This window comes from Octopus bimaculoides, chromosome 22, assembly GCF_001194135.2.
Source record: "Octopus bimaculoides isolate UCB-OBI-ISO-001 chromosome 22, ASM119413v2, whole genome shotgun sequence".
Lineage (NCBI taxonomy): Eukaryota > Metazoa > Mollusca > Cephalopoda > Octopoda > Octopodidae > Octopus > Octopus bimaculoides.
In genome coordinates, this window is record NC_069002.1 from 27,885,547 (window position 1) to 27,895,859 (window position 10,313).

The 10,313-nt window shown below is 37.6% G+C and overlaps 2 protein-coding genes and 1 long non-coding RNA gene across 4 annotated transcripts in view; 1 reads left to right on the plus strand and 2 right to left on the minus strand.

Annotated features, from left to right (window-relative positions):
- Positions 1-8,532, minus strand: part of LOC106872096 (protein RRP5 homolog) — a 30,152-nt gene extending 21,620 nt beyond the window's left edge. The window contains exons 1-5 of one of the 2 annotated variants that reach the window (XM_052975761.1): positions 8,431-8,532; positions 5,965-6,141; positions 4,814-4,960; positions 2,369-2,480; positions 849-970 (exon numbers count right to left, since the gene is read on the minus strand). In XM_052975761.1, coding sequence (XP_052831721.1) covers positions 849-970; positions 2,369-2,480; positions 4,814-4,960; positions 5,965-6,141; positions 8,431-8,442 — 570 coding nt within the window. In that variant the 5' untranslated portion in view covers positions 8,443-8,532. Of the gene's footprint in view, positions 1-848; positions 971-2,368; positions 2,481-4,813; positions 4,961-5,964; positions 6,142-7,187; positions 7,576-8,430 lie in introns of those variants that run through there. The other variant, XM_052975760.1, reaches the window with a different exon arrangement.
- LOC128250528 (uncharacterized) overlaps positions 8,436-10,313 on the minus strand; it is an 11,297-nt gene continuing 9,419 nt past the window's right edge. The window contains exon 3 of the mRNA XM_052975763.1: positions 8,436-8,554. Coding sequence (XP_052831723.1) covers positions 8,551-8,554 — 4 coding nt within the window. The 3' untranslated portion in view covers positions 8,436-8,550. The remainder of the gene's footprint in view (positions 8,555-10,313) is intronic.
- Positions 8,823-10,313, plus strand: part of LOC106872097 (uncharacterized) — a 5,712-nt gene continuing 4,221 nt past the window's right edge. Inside the window, exon 1 of the long non-coding RNA XR_001409738.2 lies at positions 8,823-8,931. This is a non-coding gene — a long non-coding RNA (uncharacterized LOC106872097). The remainder of the gene's footprint in view (positions 8,932-10,313) is intronic.

Consider the following 10,313-nt stretch of genomic DNA (forward strand, 5'->3'; position numbering starts at 1 on the left):
TTCCTACGTCTGAGGGGTTAGTCTAGTCTTAAGTTAAATGGTGAGCAGAAGGAAAAAGCATCCAACTGCAAATCAACGAATTGCATTCATGGAGAGAATAGGAAATTCTACTTCTGTGCATATTATTCAGTCAGTTTACCAACAAGGGTATGAAAACCAGAATATGAAAATCAATTGAATAATGGTTTATATATATACATATGTCATGCAAGGTACTTGGTGACCGTGTCAGTGACAGTGCCATGTAAAAAGCCCCCAGTACACAATGTAAAGGGGTTGGCATTAGGGAGGGCATCCAGCTGTAGAAACCATGCCAAAATAGACATTGGAGCCTGACATGGCTCCCACCCTAGCCAGTTCCTATCAAACCATCCAACCCATGCCAGCATGGAAAATAGACATTAAATGATGATGATATATCCATCCATCCATCATTTTAAATTCAGGTTTTGTCCCCATTAACAGGGATCGCTGGATCTACCACAATGCCATAGCAACTGCCATCTCACCTGGTTCTGGGTGTCCTCCCTTCTCAAGCCAACCCTCCCAATCTCCTCTTCCACCTGTCCCCTCCACACTTTCCTCAGTCTACCTTGCTTTCTCGGTCCATTCACCTCAAACTCTAGCATCCTCTTCAGAACATGCTCCTCATCCCTCCTCAACACATGCCCATACCACCACACTCCATTCGCCCTTGCCAGCCGTTCCACTGATTCCTCTGACCCCAGCATCCCCATCAAGTCCTCAGTCCTCCTCTTATCAAACAGCCTCACACCACACATTTCTCTCACCATTGCTCTTTCAGTCTGTGAGTGTGTGTATGCATCAAATAGGGGTTAATTACGTACCATTTGAGTTGCAATTTTAAAAGGATCAGCCGAGAGAGTCACAGATCGTATCACATTCCTTTTTATGCGTGTAACATCGACAACTAAACATTGTAGCTGCTGACCCATTTTGATTTGTTTCCCTGTAGAAAAATCAGAAAAGGGGACATAGATATAAAAAAGGTAAACAATAATTGGTTGAGTCAGTTATTCCAGGATTAAATATCACAAAAATATAACAATGCATGAATTTGGATGAAACTTGGTGATCAGGTGTAACGATTGGAAGTGTACGCTATGAGATTTTTACTTTTTGTTGATTGTTACCTGTCATGTCATTGTCACCTGCCCAGGTAATTTGAATAGAGGTATTTACAAGATATTGATTCCTGGGCATTCATTTCATGTTTCAGAGCTGAATTTGTGCTTCCATAGTTTTTTTTTTAACTTAGAAGCTGCACAGATCTCATCAGAAAAAGCATTGCAAAATATGTCTTCGTCTCCTCGTTTGATGTAACGAATGCCATGTTGCCCTGTTGATGAACATATTTTGTAGGTGAATGCTCAATGAGCTTTGCTTCTAAATTCAAAAGCTTTACAGAGCCAGCATCACTAAGGAAAACATCAATGTAGTGATCAGTTATGAGATTATGTCACTTCTCTCAGAATCAGTTTTGAATCCAGAAATAAATCCCAGCTAGAAACACTTGAATCAATGATGCATTCAAGATGACACAGAAATAGTTCCCTGATTATCTTCTCCAAGTCTCTAACTAATTAACCCATTAATAATATCATTGAATTAAAGTGGCGAGCTGGCAGAAACGTTAGCACGCCGGGCGAAATGCCTAGTGATATTTTGTTGGTCTTTATGTTCTGAGTTCAAATTCCGCTGAGGTCGGCTTTACCTTTCATTCTTTTGGGGTCGATAAATTAAGTACCAGTTGCATACTAGGGTCAATCTAATCGACTGGCTCCCTCACCCCAAATTTCGGGTCTTGTGCCTAGAGTAGAAAGGAATAATATCACTGAATTTTAACCCACCACTTGAGATATCCCACTGTGATGCTTGAAAATTGAAGAAAAGCCTGAATAAAAAGCTAATACAAACATTGTGGTATAAACAGGAAGTCCTTTTTAAGATGAGACTAAATTTTGTTTTTCAACCCCTAAACAAAAATTTAAATTACTGTTGCATGTAGTTCAGACTCGGTGGCAGTTGCAGCTATTTGCAGTACAGAACTGTAACCCTTCAGCATTTAAATGGCCATATCTGGCCCAAATATTCTATCTGTTTTATATTTAAACTAGCCAGAACTGGCCTCTTACACTTACCCTACAATATCATTCAAAAAATATATAATCACATCATTGAAATTTCGAAGCTATGAGATAATGCATGATTAATTCAAAATGATGTGAATAGATAAACATTACATTTGACAAAGTAGTCTGGATGCTAAAGGGTTAAGACTTATGCAATATAACTAAAGTGGTCACAAACAGAGAATAAGAAAGGCAAAACACAAAGTTTCTCTTACCATCGTTATACTTGCTTGCGTTTTCCTTACTGAGGAATGCATAGACATCTTTGAGACCAATATCAATTATATACCCATGGTCTTCAATACTTTTAACACTTCCTACAAGGATCTAAAAGACAAAAACCAGTGACAAATTTTATACTGTTTATGTGAATGTGTTAGGAAGGGCCTCCTTAACATTAGGAAAGGCATCCAGCCATCGAGATTAACAGAAAACAGACATGGAACCCAGGCAGCTCCCATCAAACTGTCCAACCCATGCAAGCATGGAAAATAGATGATGATGTGTCCTTAGCTCAGATCCACTGATTTTCTGTTTCTGAGTAAGTTATTGCTCTACATAGCCATTTGTTCACTTCCTTGATTGAACTGAACACAAGAAACCGTGGAAACACTGCCTGGGTAGACCGGTATACTATGACAGTAGAGCTTTTAGCATGAATAACAGCAATGTCAGTAACTTTAAAGGCTGTGCTGCGATGCACACATCGAATGATGAAAATATATGAGGGAGCGCTGAAAAGTTCCTGGCTTTGGGTAAAAGAAAATACAGGAGAATCAGTTAATTATGATTTTATCCAAAATAATCCCCTCTCAGATTCACACACTTATTGCAATGATCTTTCAGTTTTTCTAAGCCCCGTAAAAGAACTCGGAAGGTTGGGCCTCCAGCCAGGCCTTTCGTGACACCCTTAAAGCCAGGAACTTTTCAGTACACCCTCGTATATATGTATTTGTGTATCTGTGTGTATATGTATACGAGGGGTTGCTGAAAAGTTCCTGGCTTTGGGTAAAAGAAAAGATAGGAGGGTCAGTCAATTATGATCTTATTCAATTGTGCCGAGTTCATTTCCTCTCACCATAAATCAACAACTAAGTGTTGAATACGGTGCTGTAAGCTAATGCAACGCTTACTATTACAGCTCTGAACTATTCCAACTCTGGGGTACTTTACCACAAATGCAGTACAGTTGGTAATCATCATCATCACCATCATTTAACGTCCACCTTCCATACTAGCATGGGTGGGACTGTAACAAGATATGAGTTTCCACAGGCATAGCTGTGAGGTTAAGACGTTTGCTTCTTAGCCACATGGTTTTGGGGTCAATCCCAGTGTATGGCACACTTTGGGTGAGTGCCTTCTACTATAGACCCAGGCCGACCAAAGCATTGTAAGAAATTTGGTAGACAGAAACTGAAAGAAGGTGACGAGCTGGCAGAAATGTTAGCACGCCGGGCGAAATGCTTAGTGGTATTTCGTCTGTCTTTACGTTCTGAGTTCAAATTCCGCCAAGGTCGACTTTGCCTTTCATCCTTTCAGGATCGATAAATTAAGTACCAGTTGCGTACTGGGGTCGATGTAATCGACTTAATCCCTTTGTCTGTCCTTGCTTGTCCCCTCTGTGTTTAGCCCCTTGTGGGCAATACAGAAATAAGAAACTGAAAGAAGCTCATTATCACCATCATTTAAGGTCCATTTTCCATGCTAGCATGGGTTGGACGGTTTGGTTAGAGCTGCATCGGGTTTCAGTCTGTTTCGGCTTGATTTCTACAGCTGGATGCTCTTCTTAACGCCAACCACTTTACAAAGTGTGCCAGGTGCTCTTTAAGTGGCACTGACACAGGGTACATATGTGGCACCAACATAGGTGCTTTTTATGTGGCACCAACGTGGGTGACACCAGCAAGTGCTTTTTACATGGCACTGGCACAGTGCCTTTTATGTGGCACCAGCACAGGTGCATGTTACATGGCACTGGCACAGGTGCCTTTTACATGGTACCAGCACCAACAGGGTCACTGAGTAACTTACAAGACAAAAACCCCTTCAGCTGGGTGGGGGGCATAAACCAAGGTGGTTTAGGATAACAATTCTGTCGTGGTGGGTGGGTCTTCCTGAGTACAGCAAGGCACCAGATACCTCTGTGATTGTAAATGAATGGCATTCATTTCCAATATTCTACAAAAACACACCTGACCTTGGGAAATCTCCCTTGATAAAATTCACCTGATTCATGCAAGCACGGAAGAGTGAACATAAATCCTTTAGCATTTAAACCGGCCATATCCAGCCCAAATATTCAACCAGCTTTTTGTTCAAGCTGGCCAGATCCAGCCCCTCACACCTATCGTACAATATCATTCTAAAAATAAACAATCACATCATTGAAATCTCAAAGCCAGGTGATAATACATGATGACTTAAAAACAATATGGATAAATAAACATTAGATCTGACAGAGAAATCTGATTGCTAAAGGATGATGATGATGATGATGTTACTTGTCTACTGTTCTGTTGACTTGGATACCAGCACAACTCAACACTAAGACTAACCACAATGTCATACCAATTCTGAATAATATGAAGGAAATAGTTACAATATAAAGATAACTTTCTCTGAAATGAGAGAAATTAAGGAAAAAAAATGATACTCACCATATTATTTTTAATCTGAACTTGTTCTATATAGCAGTTGATATCCTCGGGAGATAAAGACAAGTCAAATGTGCCGTTTTTAGTGGATATAACCTTACAAACGATGAAAGAACCTTTTGGAAATAGGTTGGAGAGTGTGTGATCAGCCTGTCGATACAAAAAAAAAAAAATAATTAAAAAATACATAAACTAAAGATGGAATGAAAAATGAATAAATCAGTAAATAAATGAATATAAAAAAAAATTAAATAAAAATACACATACTAAAGACAATGAAAAATAAATGAATAAAAAAACCTAAAGACACAGGAACAGACTGCGTAGTAAGCAAACACAATGTGGTAAGCAAACGCACATAGTAAGCACATAGACATGCATATACACATGGACACACGAACACAGTTGCAAATGCTTGTGCAGATAAGAACATGCACTACAGAAAGACAGAATGGACTAAACAGAACAGGAGGAGATACTAGGGATGGAGAGTTAATGAAGAGGTCACAGGGATGTGTGATGAAAGATTTCAGGCAAAGGACACTAAAATCTACTATAATAATACTCTTGTGTTTTTCTCTGTCACAACATATGAATGAGAAAGAAAGGGGTGATAGATGAATAAGGAAGGAAGGGGTGAAGGATGGTGAACATCCAACGCTGAAAAGAAAAATCAAACAGCGTTTTAACTCTGTGTAAGTATATGTTTGTATGTGTGTGTGTACAAGGGAAGCATGTGAATGCGTGTGAACATTGACAAGTGTATTTGATTTATCATCCGTATTTATATGTAAAATACTACAATTAACTGCCATTTTTGATGGCACGGGACCAGCTGGTAAGAATAATAATAAAGCTGATCTGAAGAACGAATATATAGTGCTTGTGGTTAATTGGCAAAAAACTATGACCATCCCCCAAAAGAAAAAGACTGCCATTTCTTAAAATTGGTATCATTTATCTGAAGAAACAAAAAGAAGTAATGGAAACACTTACAAAGAGAGATAAAAAAGACTGAGAGAAGCAAAGAATAACAACCACAGGTACCAAAAGAAACAAAGTGGAGGGTAGTGACGGATTAAAGGAGGAAAACTAAAAAGACAAGAATACAAAACAAAAACAATCTGTAGAAGTAAAATATAAGCAAATCTTACCAGTTGGGAAAGATTTTTTTTGCCATTTTCGACAAGAGATTTCAGATAACTTGTGTAGGTTGGAGATATGTTCGTAGCATTTACAATTCCTGTTAAACCTTTTGGCAATGCTACTTCCAAGTTCACATTCTCTGCTTTGGTAACATAGCCATATGTCAACAGACCTTCTGTCAATAACTAGATGAAAGAAAATATATAAATATACTTCAAGAAAGTAGATAATTACAAATATTTTAGAAGTCAAATCTCCAAATTCAAGAGTGAATATGGAAACCAGGATTAGTAACACAGTTTGGATAAGATATGGAAATCTAATCTACCCTGAAAAACTAAAATAGATTTCCTCTGAGATTGCAGCTGAATGAATTTAAGTTTGTGGTTTGATAATATGGACACTGACAGCTCCCAGATATGAGAATTTTTATTAATCACTACAATTGTTTTGTTATTTAACAATGTGTTTATGTATCTATGTATCAACTTTTCTTTTGATCTATGTATCTACTTTTCTTGCAGTGTTATAAACATTTAAAAACACAAAATGAATGCCGTCACCACTCACTGTCCCTTTCTCTCTCACTTCCTCTCTGTAACAGTTAAAAACACAAACAAATGCTGTCATCACTCACTGTCTCTTTCCCTCTCCCTCTCTCGCTTTATCACTCACTTCATCCTTTGAAGTAAGTGTGACACACACCACAGGTATGACCGTACAAAAAGAACAAGTTGGCATATTAATATTACTGATGATTCCATGTCGGACCATGTCTTCCACAATGGATAAGCCTCTGGATCAGGATGGGTTTCTGTATTATTTGGGGTAATTTATAATGTCTCAATAAATGAAGTTGCTTTGTTTTTCCATTTGGGCGCACAGATGTAAAGATTTCTTGTCTAACATAGAGGTGACCATTGGTGAAGCAGGACTCTTCAAGGTGTATGAGAGGATGCTGAAAAGTTCCTGGCTTTAAGGGTATTGTGAAAGGCCTGGTTGGAGGTCCAACCTTCTGCGTTCTTTTATAGGGCTTAGAAAAACTGAAGGACTGCTGCAATAACTGTGTGAATCTGAGAGGGGAATATGTTCAATAAAATCATAATTAACTGATCCTCCTGTATTTTCTTTTACCCAAAGCCAGGAACTTTTCAGCACCCCCTCATAAACTGGTAACCAAAAGCATTTGTCCTTGCGATTTGTTGATGGTTACAGCAAAACTAAGACTCACTGGAAATTGAATTGAAAAGGACATCATTATCTCCTGAGTCTGTGTGACAGAGGCTCTTGTGCACTTATCAATTGATGTATTCTATGCTCAGGTGACTCCTGAGTCTCTGCAGCAGATGCTCATTTTCGCAGATCATCAAATCTCTTCTGTCTCTGTTTGGGTGTCTCCTGAACTCACTGCTGATGCTTTGTGAAGGTCTTTCGGTTCTGTCACCCAAATGAACTTCCTTACATACTCTCACACACACACTCAATTAGTAACCTGACTAGCCCTCTCTTAAGGGCCAAAAGACGCTTCATCTGCCAGCAATTATTGTTTCTCTACAAAGCTCAGGTGAGGTCCATAACGAAATATTGCTCTCACATCTAGGTTACAGCTCCTGCTTCACAGACAGACATCCTAGACCACACCCAAAAACAAATCCAGAGACACACTCCTATTTCTGGCCCAGAGGCGCAGTCTCCTCTCTTTGCCTTTCCTACCGCTGCTATAATAGCCTTTGATCCACGGCTTGGTTCATACAATCTCTACCCAGGTTTTCCTGATTAACTCGTTTTCCCCCACATCAACTCCATGTCGAAACTCCCCCTGCACTCACCGCAATGAACGCCGGCTTCTTGAAGCCCTACTTTGTGGAAGTTTTGTTTTAGATGTTCAAGAGGAACATTAACGGCATTGGTTAATGTTTACAAGTACCACGGCATTTATCTCACCAATTTAGGTGGCCCTACGAAAGGCAAAAAGGTCCTTTCCTTTCCGATTGCGTGTCCAACTACTTTGCCAATCGAATGCTCCATAACAACATCATGTTTGCATTTTAGAAACAGAGATCCATCAATTTGAACAACGACATTCTCACCACTTATAACTTAGTTCAATCAGATATTGAATGAATCTTCCATTCATTTACAGTATTACGACGGCCTATTTATTGATTGTATTTTGCTATATTTTTAAACTGTTATCAACCATCCATCCATCAAGTGAACAGCTGATGGTAGTTTATAATGAATTAGCACGCTGACAATTTCCTTTTTGAATTCCTGAAACCGATTTAATTGTCTCTATACTTAACGACGCATAAACCATTGCAACACGTGACATTTTAAAACTATTTTTTTCATATCAAATTATCAAAAAATAATCTTACAATACTTCATAAACAGTAGAGTCTTTAAAAATATGATTATTACTCCAAATAACCATTTATAATTAAAATAAACAATTAAAACCATCACAATACCTGTCCATACATCTTATATCAGTTTGGTTCGACTGAACATGTGGAGTAAATTGCTGCTTTCGTGCTTCCGGTTCTAATTCACGTGCTGAGTTAGTACACAATATTTTCGAATTTTAGCTATTATCTAATTAAATAATTAAGTTTATATTTAAACATTGATATTTTCAGACAGTTATTAACAAACTTCTAAAATGCAATTATAACAAAATAACAATTTTTATGAATATATTCACGTGTTGAGTTACAACACAATTAATACTTTCGAATTTTTGCTATTTTTTTTTATCAACTCATTAAATTTATTTAAACAAATATATGTAAAAATTAATGTTTTTAGATTGCTATTAATATTAGATTGTTATTAATACTAAATTTAAAATATGATAAATAACAATAATAACTTCTTTTTATAAATATAATCATTTCTTAGTTTCGTACAGCAGACATCGTAGCAAAGTCTCCAGGTCGCTGTTCCCTTAGTCGAAGACAAATAACTTCAAGGTACGTTTAAAATGCTTATAAAATTACCACAATTTACATCAAAGTTAAACACATATGTATATCGGCTCCCTTCTATATTATTCTTACGTTTCCATATCTTTTGCAATGCAGATTTATTATTTATATTCCATTAATTAAAATGTTATTTAGAGGACATTTCTGAACAGGAAAACCTGAAGGGCACTTGCGACTGTTTCTTCTCTCTCACTCATCAAATATAACCTACTTTATTTTTATTTAAGATCTTGCCAAAAGAAGAATGGTATGATCTGAAAATTCAGATTCAAGTTTACAGGAATAATTTTCTTTTATAATTCTTGAAATATTTTTGGGGCGCAAACTTGACTGTTGAATTCGTAACATCACATGTAATCGTTTTATATGTTGCATTATTTTTATTTAAAAGTAAATGGATACAACGAGTAATATTCAGTTATTCAATCGCCAGAATAAGTTACTCGTTGAATAAATAGTGTTATTGGCTGAGAATTCCGCAGACACTTGTAGTATCCTTAACGTAACCTTCAAACGAGCCAAGAAAGAAGCCGCTACGCAATTATTAAACCTGCTATGAATAGAAGTAAAATATACCCCGAATCACATACTACCGTCTTATAAAAATAAAAAAGGACGGAATGATAACCCCGTTAAAATTTACCGAAATGTCATAACGTACTTATTAACCCATTGCTTGTCTTGTGTATCCTATGTGCTATACAAGATCTGTTCTCTGGTGTCCATGCATCATATTTGATACATATTCCCAAGTATTTTCCAACTACCACAGTAATTTGGGATTTATGAAAAGGAAGCTTTATATTATTCAGAGTGGAGGCGCAATGGTGCAGTGGTTAGGGCAGCGGACTCGCAGTTTCGATTCCCAGACCAGGCGTTGTGAGTGTTTATTGAGCAAAAACACCTAAAGCTCCACGAGGCTCTGGCAGGGGATGGTGGCGAACCCTGCTGTATTCTTCCACCACAACTTTCTCTCACTCTTACTTCCTGTTTCTATTGTGCCTGTAATTCAAAGGTTCAGCCTTGTCACATTGTGTCACGCTGAATATCCCCGAGAACTACGTTAAGGGTACACGTGTCTGTGGAGTGCTCAGCCACTTGCACGTTAATTTCACGAGCAGGCTGTTCCGTTGATTGAATCAACTGGAACCCTCGACGTCGTAAGCGACGGAGTGCCAACAAAAATTATTCAGAACTTATGAAACAAGGACTAATTAAATGTTTGAAAACAAGTATAGACGTTTAGAACTTGTGAAACGGTTTAAGTGCTTTCAGCTCATCTTCAGTCCTCACCAGGTGTATTTTTTTTAAAAAAAGTCTTTTCATGAAAAGGTATTTGCAATAATTCACTTAAAAAAAAAAAAAAA